Source organism: Trichosurus vulpecula, chromosome 1 (genome assembly GCF_011100635.1).
Source record: "Trichosurus vulpecula isolate mTriVul1 chromosome 1, mTriVul1.pri, whole genome shotgun sequence".
NCBI lineage: Eukaryota > Metazoa > Chordata > Mammalia > Diprotodontia > Phalangeridae > Trichosurus > Trichosurus vulpecula.
The window spans coordinates 393,815,511-393,830,736 of record NC_050573.1 but is presented as its reverse complement, the minus strand read 5'-3'; the positions used below and the strand labels follow the sequence as shown (position 1 = coordinate 393,830,736).

Below are 15,226 nucleotides of genomic sequence, written 5' to 3'. Positions count from 1 at the left end.
TTTTGTTTTCAAAGTTCAGTAAATAAAAAGTAGCCTCTATTTAGATTCTTTCAAGTCTCAGTTTAATTATCATCTTCTGCAAGAAACCTTTCTCACTCCTTAATCTTAGTGCTTTCCCTCTGAGACTCCTCTCAATTTATACTTTATATACATCTTGTTTGTGCATAGTTGTGTGCTGAAATTTTATCTTGTTATGGTCCTCCCCACTCCCAACCCCACCACGTAGTATAGCAAGTATATAAATAGCCAGTGTAAGGTAACAATAAGTAGGAATTAAGAGTGTAAAGGGGAACATAGAAGCCACTTAAAAAAAAACTGCCTCCTTAATTAGTTAAGGCCCCATCCAGAGACCATTCACTAAATTAGAAGCCAGCTAGGCCCCAATATAACGGTTCCTTTGTCCCACTAATGTTCCCTTGGTCTGCAAACTACAGATAAGCTCCAGGCACGTGCAGGAAAACCAGAGAAACATTATGCTAACTAAGAAACCCTAATATAGCAGTGATAACTTTGAGAAGATATCGATATGTTAATGAACAATCCTAAAGTGGCCTGGACAAGAGTTAGTCCATCCTCCATCACCAGAACCCTATTAAAATGGGACCCCCATGCCCTGCCCCTCTGGTCCATGCTGCCCAAGTGCTTCCATTTCTAATCCTCAATCATGTGACTTTCTGTGCCCCTCTCCCTCCTCAGTCTCTTCCCAGAGCTGTCTGTCTCCCTCTCCCACCCCGAACCCATGTGGTGCTGCCTACCTTTGTACTCTCTATGCTTTTTACTGAAGTGTAATTGATGTATTACTCCCCTTCTTGCTGCCAGTGTGATCTTTCCTGGGGAGAATCCAAAAAACACTGCATGTTCACCCTTCGTGTTGCCTTTTGTTAGGCAGGAACCAAAGAGCATCAGGACTGGGACTAATTGTTCACAGCCACGCCTCTTAGTGGGCAAGCAAGGTGCTGTGAACCCGCTGGAGAAAGCAAGGGTGGAATCCCATGCCCCATAGAGATCTCCCCTCATGGTTAGTTTGTAATAGGAAAGCTGTTTACATGCTGTCTTCCCCTAGCAGACTGTGAGCTCCTTGAAGGCATGAACTGTCTTTTGTCTTTCTTTGCATCCCTAGTGCTTAACACAGTTGGGGGCACATGGCAGGCGCTTAGTAAATGGCTAGTTGACTGACTTCAGACAACTCTTATTTTTCTTTTTTACTGAAATAATTTCCCTTTGTGTAGGAGATTCCATTTTCTATTTGTTTTCCTAGCACTTAACACATTGCTTAGTAAATGCTTTTTCATTCATTCATTTGTTCATTCTTTCACTCCATTTGATTTTTCCCTTAACTTGACCCTGATAACTCATAAGGGTTTTAAATAGCAAAATTGTTAAAAATAGAATTGAAAATGGAAATTAAATAGAAATGAAAATTATCCCTTCTAAATCCTCTTAACTATTTCAAAATATCCCTTAAAAATTATGAGGAAGTCAAAAAATAGAAAAGAGGAAAGAGAGCAAACAGAACTCCCTACACACCCACCCATGTCAAACTATGGGGAACTGAAAAGATAACTCCAATTGACTTCCAAGTAACTGGAAGCTGTGGTGAAATGTTTATACTGGCCTTGCTGGTGGTTCCAACTCCTTCGGGTGCTAATCCTCCCAGTACCAGTATGTTTGAGGGTCCTGTAGGAGGAGATGTATTAAGGAGATGCAATCATCCTCAGACTAAAAAGGAAGCACATACATAGACGCAGCACATAATATGTATGTGAAATCCAAAGGGTCAGGGAGATGGTTTATAAGGGAGTGAGTGTGTGCTTCAGAGAGCATCTTGAAATGGAGGGAATGTAGTGATCCAGGAATTTTATTAGTTAGAATTTACATAGCACTTTAAGGTTTGCCAAATACTTTACAAATATCTCAATTTACCCTTACAACCTATCATTATCCCCATTTCAGAGACAAGGATACTGAGGCAGACAGCCTCAGGTCACACATTCAGTAAGTGGCTGAGGCCAGATTTTAAACTCATATTTTAAACGCATTTGGGATCCATCACTCCTACCACTGTGCCACATACCTGCCCTAGAGAAATGAACATCTCAGGAAAAAGGGGGTAAGAAGGTAAAAGGTTTTGTGTTCATTTACACATGTGAGTATAACACTGCCCTCTTCTGGATAGGACAGCCATACATTTTGCATATGCATGTAGGTCAAGGCTGTCCAACCTTAGGTTATCTTAGGGCCGCATTAAAAGAAAATAATTTTTTGAGGGGCGCACCCAGAATAAAAAATACAGTACACTAATAGAAAGTGGGGTAACGCACATCATCAATATGACAGGTGAAGCAACAACACAACTGTATGAAGGTAGGTGCATACTGACTAGTCTGCATTGTACAGACGGAATGCATCCCACAGATTGATTGAAAATTCTGTGCAACATGTGCACATAAAGTACCTCTATGCATCAGAATTACTCCCCTCCTCCTCATAATAAAATTTCCATTTCTTTTTTTATTATTAAATTTATTTATTTACTTCTAGTTTTCAACATTCACTTCCATAAGATTTTGAGTTCCAAATTTTCTCCCCATCTCTCCTCTGCCCCCACGCCAAGATGATGAGTAATTTGATATAGCCTCTACATATGCATTCATATTAAACCTATTTAAAATTTCCACTTCAATTGTTATATTCTCCTAGAAATGTAATTACCTGGGGATTAGAAGGCAATTTGGCATAGGAGGAGCCCAAATTCTGGAGTCAAGCTATCTAGGTTTAGGTCTGACTCTACTTTTATGATCTTGGGCCAGTCACTTAGTGTTTTTATGTCTTAGTTTTCTCTTTTAAAATGAGGAAGTTGCTTGTTTTATTCCATAAATGAAAAAATTAAATAAATAAAATGAGAAAGTTGGACTGGATGAGCTTTAAGAACCTGTTATTTGAATACTTCCAGTAAGGAAGGATTGAGCCTCCCTTAGGCATTCCTGTTAACCTAAATTCCCGTTTAATTGATGTAATACGTGTTGGAGACCTTTTGGAGGATTTACCACCAAATTTGTGGAGCCTTACCCAGTGACTCTTGCCTGCTTAAGCACTTCTCTCCCTCTAACAAATTGGAACCAAGTACGTGGCATTCCATTTCTGAAAGGCTGTGGATTCCTGAAATGTGTCAAACGGAGGTTAGTGATATTATGAAATCAAATGATAGGTAGGTGAAAGGTCACCAAGTGTCAGGTCCTATAGAAATTCAAATCATTCATAGAATACCGTGATTATGAATAGAGAACACCAGTCTCCCCTGTAATAGGTCATAATAATATGACCGGAGCTCGCCAGAACTGCGGAGTAGAGTTATACAGAAAAGGAATCGGGAGGGTGTGACGTATGAGGTCAGAGGTCAATAATGATAACACTATATTAGTCAATTAGCCGATATTTATGAAATGTCTTCATTGAGAAGGGTGCCGAACCTACAGCCAAGAATTAGAATAATAGATGATAGTGATGGCAATAATAGCTAGTATTTATGCAGCGCTTTAAAGTTTGCAAAGTGTTTTACAGATATTCTCATTTGATCCTCACAACCATGGGAGGTAGGTACTGTTATTATCTCTATTTTACAGAGGAAGAAACTGAGGCCAAGAGAAGTTAAGTGACATAGGTCCTTTAAGGGTCACACAGCTATGAAGTGTTTGAGTCTGGATTTGAACTTGGGTCTTCCTAACCCGAGCTCAAGAGCTCAAATCCTGTCTTCTATTCTCCCTAGTTATGTGACTGTGATTTAACTTCTCTAAGCTTAATTTCCCTCATCTATAAAATAAAAGGGTAAAAACCCATGGTCTCAAAGGTCTAGCTGTAAATTTATGGTCCTGTGTGCCAAAATCTGAGATGCACAGACAGAAATTGAACAGCCTCTTTATTCAAGAATCTTGCGTTCTATACAAGTCATTCCCCAATTGGTAAATGGTCAAAGGATATGAACAAGCAACTTTCAGAGGAAGAAATTAAAGATATCTATAGTCATATGAAAAAAATGCTCTAAATCACTATTGATTAGAGAAATGCAAATCAAAATAATTCTTAGGTACCACAACTCACCTGTCAGATTGGCTAACATGACAAAACAGGAAAATTATAAATGCTAGGGAAGATGTGAGAAAATTGGGACACTAATGCATTGTTGGTGGAGTAGTGAACTGATCCAACCATGGAGAGCAATTTGGAACTATACCCAAAGGGCTATAAAACTGTGCATACCCTTTGACCCAGCAATACCATTTCTAGGTCTGTATCCCAAAGAGATCATACAAATGGGAAAAGGACCCATATGTACAAAAATGTTGTGGTAGCAAAGAATTGGAAATCAAGAGGATGCCCATCAATTGGGGAATGGCTGGACAAGTTGTGGTATGTGAATGTAATGGCATACTATTGTGCTATAACAAATGATGAGCACATGGACTTCAGAAAAACCTGGAAGGACTTATTTGAACTGAGGCTGAGTGAGGGGAGCAGAACCAGGAGAACATTGTATACAATTACAGACACATTGCATCTGTGATGACTAACTTTGATAGATTTGGCTCCTCTCAGCAATGCAAGGTTTTAGGACAACTCCAAAAGACTCATGTTGGAAAAAGCTATCTGCATTCAGAGAAAGAATTACAGAATCTGAATGCAGATTGAAGTGAATTGTTTTCTCTCTTTCTCTTTTTTTTTTTGTTTTGTTTCTTCTTTCTCATGGTTCATTCCATTGGTTATAATTCTTCTTTACAATGTGGCTAATGTGAAAATATGTTTAATGTGAAGGTATACGTTGAGTCTGTATTGGATTGCATGCTATCTTGGGTGGGGAAAGGGGAGGAGAGGAAGGGGGGAGAAAATTTGGAAATCCCAAAGCTTGTGGAACTGAATGTTGGAAACTAAAAATAAATAATTAAAAAAGAAGCTTGCGTTCTATCAGCAAACAAAGACCCTTACATACATCATCACATTTGATGCACAGAATAGCCACAAGAGAGAAGTCATGCAAATATTATTATGGTAGTATTACAGATGATCAACATTGAGTTCAGGGAAGTTAAATGATTTACTTCAGGTTACACAGCTAGGAAGTGTTGGAGCTGGGGTGCAAACCCTTACTTCAGTATTTGGTGATTTTTACACTGTCCCACTTATCCCTTCAAATGGCAATTATATGGGTCAAGGGGAAGAAACTAGGGTATTCTGAGTGATGTTTGCTCATATTTGAACAACTGAATACAGTGCCAGAGTGAATTTAGTTTTTTGCTGTATAGTCTTCAAGTATAATTAAGCTTAACATTCTGTTAGGGAAGATGGCATTCTCAGCCAGAATCACTTAAGGACTACGGTTAATAGCACTGGTCATTCCGCTGGCTAAGAACACAGTGCTTAGCAAAACTCATTTTCCCATGATTAGGGGCATTGCAATCAGACCTGCTGGCAAGAACTACAGATTTTAACATGACTTTAAATACAGTTATTGTTCAGGTTGTTTCAGTCATGTGGGACAGGATATGGTAGTTATTTGAGTGTAAGTTGCAATTTCTTGCTCAGAAACAAATGCTAGAATGGTGCTTTTTCAAATTCCCAGTGCTCCAAAAATGTCATAGCATTTCTTCCTGGTAGGAGGGAAATTAGGGAAAATAAGACACTTTTTCACATAGATAAACAGCCAACTTTCTACATTTGGGGTAGTGTTGTGGAAAGTTTTATGAGACTCTACTGATTGTCTATCCATCATGTGGTAAACAATGTTATTGTGTTTTTTTTTTCCTCTTTCACCTCAGCTGCACCAAGAATGATGCTGCGGTTTATCAGATCTCTGCTCAAAACTGTTTTGGAATGATTTGCTGTTCAGCTTTTGTTGAAGTTGAGTGTTTTTCAGAGAACCCACAACTCAACCCTAACCTGAGAGAAGATGCTGCTAGGGATTGGAAGAATAAGACTGAGAGGTGTAAGAAGGACGACTCAGATGAAGTTGAAGAACAACTTTTCCAGGAGGAAGGAATTGTCACTGAGGACACTTCTACTCTGTTTGGTTCATCTTTCCCAGAATTCAGAGGCTCCTGCTCATCACAGTTACAGTCCAACAATTATAATGAGTCACATAGCCCCGAGAAAGATGCAGGTGTCAAAAGCACTATTCAAACTCAAGAGAATTGCTCTAATCACAATTACGCAGAGGAAAATGCATTTGATTTGCTTTCCCCTAAAAGCAGGAATGAGGCAGATAGACTAGAAAAATGTTGCAGTGGTCTGGTACATTCCAAACCATCAAAGTTAATTGATGACTGTATGGCCAGTTATAGTCATAATGATGAAGTCTTACCACCTAGTCATCGAGACCCTAAAATGCAGAAATATATTAGCTTTAGCATGGCACTGCCTGAGGAAACCACATCCATTTACTCAGTGAACAGCTCCACAACCAAGCAGAATGTCTCCCCAGAGATTTCCAGTGAAGAATCTGACACAGATTTTGAACTCTGCCCAGAGATAAACCTAACCTGCATGGAGTTTTCAGATGATGACCTTGAGTATTTGGAATGTTCCGATGTTATGACAGATTACTCTAATTCGATTTGGCAAGAGGATCTCAGAGGGAATGACCCTGTCTTTTTATTAGAAAGAGATGACGAAGAGACAAAATTCAGAGAGGGTTGTCTCGGTGGGTGTGAGCATTTCCACAGTGAAATGGCTTGTCAGTGTCAGGTGTCAGATAACATTGTGCCTATGGATACCACCATTGGCTTCTGTGGTCATCACTCAAAACCCCAAGAAGTAGCTGGAAGGAGCAGTCTCCCCACTTACAATCAGTCTACCTTGCAACCAGGAATGACACTTATTTTGGGACACCCTCAAGATGAAACATCCCCAGTAAAAGATCAAGAGCAATATAAGCTCCCTGTCTCTTCTACAGCCAATGACAGGGATCAACCAGGAATGAAAGGAGAAAATGCAGATAGTCACCAGGCAGGAGAGTATCTCGCCATTGACAGTCTGATGAACATGGATAAGACACCTGGAGAGATGATGCCCCAGACTCATGAGTTAGAAAAGCCAGTGACGAACCAGCCTCTGGAGAACTCAGCAGAGAAAAGTGTGGACGGAGACCTACCGTGGAAGAAGGGCTCACAGAAATTAGTTAGGGTGAAGAGATCAGGGGCTAAAGGGAAACCCAAGAAGCTGAACACCAACCTGAAAAAAAATGCAACAGATGGCACGCTTTACCTCCCAGGTCCTGGAGAAGTCAGGAATCTTGAACTTCACCAAGGCGATACAAGAGAGAGTTTTCACAAAGAGACAGAAGCTATTCATCTTAATTCCCAATTCCATGGAGGAGAATTTGCCATTTCCACCCAAGCACAGCAAGAAACAGAAGCCCTTCCAACGCCAACAGAGTCACTTCCCACAGAAGGGGAGACAGAGTTGAAGAAGAAAGGGAAGTGTGCTAAAGGCCTACTGGAGACAGATCAGGTGGTAAACCAACATGCCCATCCTCAGGTAAGACTCCTTTCCAAAAAATAACAGAACAGAAAGCATCCTTCCATGTCTTTATCCCCCACTTCAGGCTCACATGAGCTCCACCATAATGTAAATCAAAAGTAAGCCCTCAGATACCATTAAGGCAAGAGTGAGTGACAGCTGCTGCTGCTAGGAAGGAAATCTGGTTTTGAAAAAGGCCCAGATAAACCTTAAGCCATCCTAATTATAGAAAAAGACGGATAGTAGTAAGAGGGACTAATGGGATTCTGGACAGCTGGATAGAGAAACTTGATCTTTTCATACACTGCATGTGCTTTAGCAGGCTGCGTCTCTATTCAGAAAGTTTCTCAAGCAAATGTTTTGAGTAGAGCCTTTGACAAATTTCTCTCTATTTAGTGACCTTTGATGGGAGCAGTTTGTGAAAGGTGGGACCTGACTTTAGTCCATATTCCCAGTGGGAATGGGTGATTTCTAGGTGTTTTGATTTATGTGATTCATTTTGTGATCCTGGCTAAATCATGTGGTTCTGTTGCTGCCTTTTACTTTTAACCATGTATATTTTATCTGTATCTCCATGAAAGTACTTTGGAAACTCTGATGTGTTATATTCCTGTAACATAAGGTATCAGAGAAGAGGTGAAAGAGAAAAAAAACCAAACAAACACAAAGCAAATGACTGTGGATTCCACCATCGCTTACTTGGAGGAAGCATTTTAAAAAGGAAGAATTAAAAGCAGAGAAATAACTCAAGTATGAAGGAGCTTGCTTCTTGAGAAATACTTTTGTTCAATTTTGATAAACTTCAAATTGGCTTTTGAGACTACATAATAAGTTAGAATGGCTTGAATTTATGCAATATCTTAGAAAATTGCCCTTGATTCTTAGGAATGATTTGCCTGATATAAAATTGTTAAGAGATTATGAATTACTGAATTGGGGGGGGGCAGTGATTTATGGCAGGAATTGGGTTTTGCTATTTTGTTTGTTTTTGCAAAAAAAAAATCTATAACTTAACTTGCCACTTACCTATCTCTGCTCTTAGGAAAATGAAACTGTTAACTCCCTGTACACTTCAAAGGTATTCAGGGATTTTTTAACTCTCTCAAGGAAAACTTTAAATCCTAGGCTATTTAAAATGCAGTATATTGATTCCCACAGACCTGACCATAATAGAGCCTAAATTTTGGCTTCACAGTGGATTATTCTGTTTAGCTGTCTAAACCAGTCAAATTAGGCACATAACATTTACACTTCCTTGTCTGCTGTATAGATGTACTCTCATTAATGACAAGTCTATGGCTGATCTCATTTAGTATTCACATATAAATAATTTACAACAAATTTGTTCCCAGGTATAGTTTATATTACTGGATTGCTCAAATAGTTATACAAAAAAAGGTTGTTGTATGAAGTTTTCCTGGAATTTTATACATTATTTCCTTTCCTAACCATGAAGTTGCGCCTCCTACACCTTATTTAATTACTATTTTTGTATGTCTGTCCATTTCTAGTGCATATCATTAGACAGAATATCCCTTTTCCTAGAGGCCTGTGGAATCTTATATCTGTTCAGATGATAGAATATGAGCAAGAATAGGAATAAAGAAATAAAGGTTCCCTTACAAAGAGGATGGAAAGGGCATCCCTACCATCACCAGAGGCTCAATTTTATCAGTCCTAGATCCATTAAATTGAGAAACTGAGGGAAAGGGGCCCCTACCATCTTCACCATCATTAGGCTTCAAACCCACTGACCACTGGCCACCATGTTCATTTGTTTCATTGAGAGTCAACTAAATGAAAATACTTTCATTCCTGAGGCCACATTCCTCTCCCTCATACCCATTCCAAGATCTATAGTCATGCACTGATACTTTCACATTTATAGCAACACAGTCACATAGAACATCTTCATCAGAAAAGCAATATAAGCTTTGAGATAAACTAAATAGGTTAGGCAAGGATCTGGGTTGGAAAACAAGCTGAAGAGCAGTTTACATGGAGTCAGATGAGCCACTTCCCACTTTGTGGTGATCATCAGTAGGGCTGGTTCCCACCGTGGGAACCAACCAGCAACTTCAAAGGGACCTGTGTCCTTAAGACAGTTCTGTACAACCTGGGATGAGATGCTAAGAAGGTTTCTTATTCCTACAATATTTATTGTCCTTTGTTTAGGAAAGTTTGTTGGAGGAACGGGACGAAAGGGGACGGGTATATTTGACCAGGCAGACTCTTCTTCACATACAAATTTATGTTCCTAACAGGAAGCTGAGTCAGCTTCTTTAAAAACCCCATCTTAACCCCAAGGCTTGGGTGGGTATGAGACCCACAGGGAAATTTTCAGAATCATGTGAAAAATATGTTACCAGAATTGGGGAAATCTACTGGTTTTGCCTTAAGCCTTTATCCTTAGACTTTGAAGTTTAAGTGTTAATTTTTGGATTTGTAGCTTTTGCTTCTAAACCTTCTCCTATCTACTCTAAGTGGACCTAAGGATTAAGATGAAAATCCTGGATTTCAGTGTGGTTGAATAAAGGTGCCCCCCTCTTCATCTCTCCCCATTAGCTGATGGGCACATGCTATGACTCCTTTCCTTCTAAGTGTCCTCTGGTAGGATTGGTAGCCTGCAGACTAACCCCTGTTCTATTTCTTGATTTTCATCCTAAGCATTTTTCTGGTCTTTCTCTCAAGGAAATCTATTTTAATGGAGGTATACAACATATATGCTGGTAAGGAAATACAGAGAACACAAAAACAGAGTGCATTAGTCTTTGGGGTAGGGAGGGAAGAGCACTGACAAATAGGGGAAGTAACAAAGGCCTTAAGTTAGGAGACAGCTCCTGAACTGAGCCCGGAAGGGAGCTGGAGATTCTAAGTGATGGAAGAGAGGAGGGAGAGCATTCCAGGCAGGGGACACAGCCTATGCAAAGGCACAGAGTCAGGAGATAGAAAATTATGTACTGCACTGGGAAAAAAAAAATCTGTCTACCATTTTACACTACTTCCTTTTACACTATAGAGCAGGAATCTATAAACCCCTTGTCAGAATGTTTTTAGATGCACAAAATAAACTGCACAGGATTACAAAAGGTACCAATTATATTGAAATATAGTTATCAAAATATTTTTAACAAATAAGCTCACAAATCCTAGTTTTAAAATTACTGACAATCTCCTCCTTTCTAAACTCGTATCATCAGACTTTTTACTTATTTTCCTCTATTTCACAATGTAAAAAACAAACAAACTGTTTTAGTCTCACTGGAAATAGTACTTATCCAAGTCTATCCCCATTAACTAGTCCCCCCCACCCAAGCTAGTTTCAGAAGTTTGGCCATTGAGAGCAGAGAGGGTACCTCAGGCCAATCTGAACCTTCTCCAAAGGTCACACCAACAAAACCTTTACTCTGGTTTAAACCTCAATGTGCTGGTCCAACTCTGAGGTTAGGAATGACATTCTTGCCATCTAAAGTTTCTTCTGGTGCCTCACTGGAGTCATATAAGCTTCACTCCTAAATGAGGAGTCCTGGATCCTGCTGGGTAACTGTCAGCTTTACCCCAGAAAGAGTGTTTTTGGGGGCGGGGGTTGTTGGGGAATGGGTTTCCCATAATGTACAGTCTGGAAATGTAATCTTCAGTTAAAGTACTTTATAAATTTTCTAGATGGGGAGTCAGAACTTGGTAATTATTAAGTACTACAGTACAATCCATGTATTTTAACCAAATGCCATTATAATAACATAAATAATAATAAGCTTTTTCATGAAACAATGGTATCGTTTATGCCATATGTCACAAACATTGCTTCATGGATATGTTTTCCTTTAAATGTGAAGATAACACTCCTTTATTATTATTGTATTTTTCTATTTATTTTGTATAAACTTATGTCGTACATGTTGTCTCCACAAATATATATGTATACACATACACACATATATATGTACATACACATATATATATACACCTACATATATGTATATAAACGTATAGGCATATATACAAAGTCTCTGCCCTCAAGGAATGTGTACGTATATACACACTATATATGTGTGTATACACATATATTTGTATGTACGTATACATGTCTGTATGTATACACACATTCTTTGAAGGCAGAGACTTTGTTTTTTTCTGTTTGTATCCACAGTACCTAGCACAGTGGCTGGCACAGAGTAGGTCTTTAATTAACAAATACGCGCTGATTGAGTGATTGATCATTAGTGGAGCATGTCTTTGAATTGTTTTTCTAATAATGGGGATGGACTTACACTAAGCCATTCTCAGTCTTACCTGGCTCCCCTTCTGACAGTGCCATTGACTTTGAGGATGACTGTCAGAGGTTGGGAGTTTAGTCTATGACAATGTGACAGGCAGAAATTAGCTGCCCACTCTGTGATACAAACCACATCATCTTTACTGCAGTGCTCTGAATGAACTAGTTAGTCTGAGAAAAATCTCATCACATTAGCCTGACAATGGAGGTTCTCCATAATTTAACCCCAGTTGGCCTCTCCAACTTTAGCTCCCCTAGTGGAACAATCAATGCCAGCTGTTCAATTCACATCCCCCAAATGTACTATGTGACTTCCCTACCCTGTCTCCCTGAGTGGCTGGCCCTAACCCTCTTCTCTCATCATCCTTTAAGGATGAACAGATTTATGAGGCCCTTCACAAGGCCCTCAGTCAGTTCAGCAGCACTTATTAAGCACCTACTATGTGAGAGGCATTGTGTCAGGTTCTAGGGATATGAAGAACACTAACAACTGGGAGGGATCAGCAGAAGCCTCGTGGAGGGTCTGAGTCTAGAAAGGAGCTATACATTCTAAGATGTAGAGAAGAGAAAGATGAGGAGCAGGAGGAGGGGCATTCCTGGCATAAGGGAAAACCTGAACAAAGGCAAGGAATGTCACATGTGGGTAACAGCAAAAAGGCCAGTTTGACAGAAAATGGGAATGTGTGAAGGAAAGTAAAGTGAAATGAATCTGGAAAGATGGGCTTCAACCAGAATCTGAAAGGCTTTCAGTGTCAAAATGGAATTTATATTTTATACTGGAATCAACTGGCAGCTACTGATGCTTCTTGAGGAGAGGGCCAATATGTTAGACCTGAGCTTTAGGAATGGTTGTTGTCCTTTGTTCTCGAAGAGGACCAAAATGACATCACTATGCTAGAGTCAAGTTTCAATGTGTCAAACTGTGGCTGATCAGACCACTACAAGCTCAGAGTGCTCTGCCACAGGTTGGGCACAAATAGTCTGTGTGAACATTTGGGGTAGATATTCTAAATTTGCATTTCCTTTGAGCTGTTTCTGCTTTGCTCATAGAGCACATTACCTTCTCTGTTGTGGGCACACCATGTTGAGCAGTCCTGTGATAAGTATGTATGTATGTATGTGATAGTATCTCACATGTCACACAATCAGCTCCAAGGTTCTTAAGAGAGACCTTGAGAGTGTCCTTGTATTGCTTCATCTGACCACCATGTGAACACTTGCCCTGTGTGAGTTCTCCACAAAATACTCTTTTTGGCAAGCGTACATTTTGCATTCAAACAATGTGGCCAGCCCATTGGAGTTGTGCTCTCTGAAGCAGAGTTTGAATGCTTGGCAGTTTAGTTCAAGCAAGGACTTCAGCGTCTGGTACCTTATCCTGCCAGGTGATCTTCAGAATCTTCCTAAGATAATTCAAATGGAAGCGATTCAGTTTCCTGGTGTGGCACTGGTCGACTGTCCAGGTTTCACAGGCACACAACAATGAGGTCAACACAATGGCTCTGTAGACCGTCAGTTTCATAGTCCATCTTCTCTTCCATACTTTCCTTCAGAGTCTCCCAAACACTGAGGTAACTCTGGCTACCAAAAGAATTAATGTCAACAAATTAGAGCTCTTCTCTGAGAGGGAACAGTTTGTTGCTATCTTGGAGGGAAAGTTGAACCAACACACAGTTGGCAACAGTGGAGCAGAAAAGGAGTGGGCAGCTTTCAGAGATTTGGTGTATAGCACTGCGTTTGCTCATCTGGGTCAGAACACTTGCAAACACCAAGACTGTTTGATGAAAATGATGGGGAAATTCAGAAGGTGCTAAATGAAAAACAAGAACTCCACAGGATTTACCAGCAGGATAGTTCATCCATCTCTAAGAAGATAGCATTTGATTCCACCAAAAATATGGAGGATGGGTTGGAGAGGGAAAAGACTTGAAGCTATTAGACCAATAAACAGGTCACTGCATTACACGCGAGAGGTGATGAGAGCCTGAAGTAGCATGGTAGCCCATGTGAGAGAAGAGAAAGAGGATAGATATTAGAGATATGGCAGTAGAATCATTAAGACTTAAAAGCTGACCAAGTATGGGAGGTGGAGAGTGGCCTGTAGCAGTTATTGTCTATAACAATTCTTCAAACTAATACACGCTAGTTTGTATTTCTTTTTGCTTTCTGTTAGGTGTATATCCTTTTCCCCCAACTAGATTGTAAGTCTCTGGAGCACAGAGACATTGTCATACCTCATTTTAATCTCCAGAACACTCGATATAGCAGGAGTTAAATCTCTAATCAAGTTGACCAGGCAGCTGGGTGGCACAGTGAATAGACTGCTGGAATCAGAAAGACTCGTCTTCCTGAGTTCAAATCCATCCTCAGACACTTACTAGCTATGTGACCCTGGGCAAGTCACTTAACCCTGTTTGCCTCCATTTCCTCATCTGAAAAGTGAGCTGGAGAAGGAAATGGCAAACCATTCCAGTATCTTTGCCAAGAAAACCCCAAATGTGGTCATGAAGAGTAGGACACAACTGAAAAGTAACTGAAGAAGACCAACAAGGGCTAGGACCATTTGACCATCAGCGATACCACCAACAGCCAAAACTATAAGAAGCTAACAACTAAGTTCCAGAGAGGTAATCCATGAAATGAAAGTAAGCAGTTACTTAAAATTACTTAGTAAGCTACTGGTTCAATCAAAGTCAATCACTGTCCAATAGAAAGAAGAGGGCAGGGAAAGTTGGTAGAATTCCTTATCAAGTAGGAGGATTAGATTCGAGGACTTCCAACCCTGAGATTCTGTGATTGTTTCTCTGTGTGCAAGGGTCAGTTAGTCAACAACATTTTCTAAGCGTCCACTCTATGTAGGGCACCATCCCAGGATATGGTGCTAGGCATGACATTGGCCTTTCTCCATAATGAGTGGGTACATCTAATTTTCTGTATCTGTCAACAACGTATCTATTTACTGACTTAAAAAAACAAACAAGGGGATTAAGTGGAGGGAAAAAAACAGAAGAATTCAAAGCCTAAGCAATATACTGCAACACTTAAAGCAATAAATGATGTTATGGTCTCATAAAGGGTTGTTTCCTCATAAAGTGGTTCTGAGAGGGTGGATCACAAGCCATCCATGCCTGCTTATTCTGTGTGGCTCTTATCCATAACCTCTCTATAAATTAGCTATAGGTGAACACCTAAAGTGCCAGAGGCTTTTCTTATTTTCTCTTGGTGTATCAAGGATGCTAATGAATCACTAATAACAGAAGCATTAATAATAGTATTAGTAACTTTAATATTACTAGCAACAGGCCTTGTGGCGTTGTTGTTCAGTCATGTCCAATTCTTTCTGACCTTTGTCCGTGTGTTTTTCTTGGGAAAGATACTGGAGTGGCTTACCATCTACTTCTCTAGTGGCAAACAGGGTTGATGGACTTGCCCAAGGTAACACAC

At 39.9% G+C, this 15,226-nt stretch overlaps 1 protein-coding gene across 3 annotated transcripts in view; it reads left to right on the top strand.

Annotated features, from left to right (window-relative positions):
• Nucleotides 1-15,226, top strand: part of ALPK2 (alpha kinase 2) — a 177,581-nt gene that overhangs the window by 55,351 nt on the left and 107,004 nt on the right. For all 3 annotated transcript variants that reach the window (XM_036741840.1, XM_036741841.1, XM_036741842.1), the window contains exon 5: nucleotides 5,811-7,527. In XM_036741840.1, the coding sequence (XP_036597735.1) occupies nucleotides 5,811-7,527 (1,717 nt within the window). The remainder of the gene's footprint in view (nucleotides 1-5,810; nucleotides 7,528-15,226) is intronic.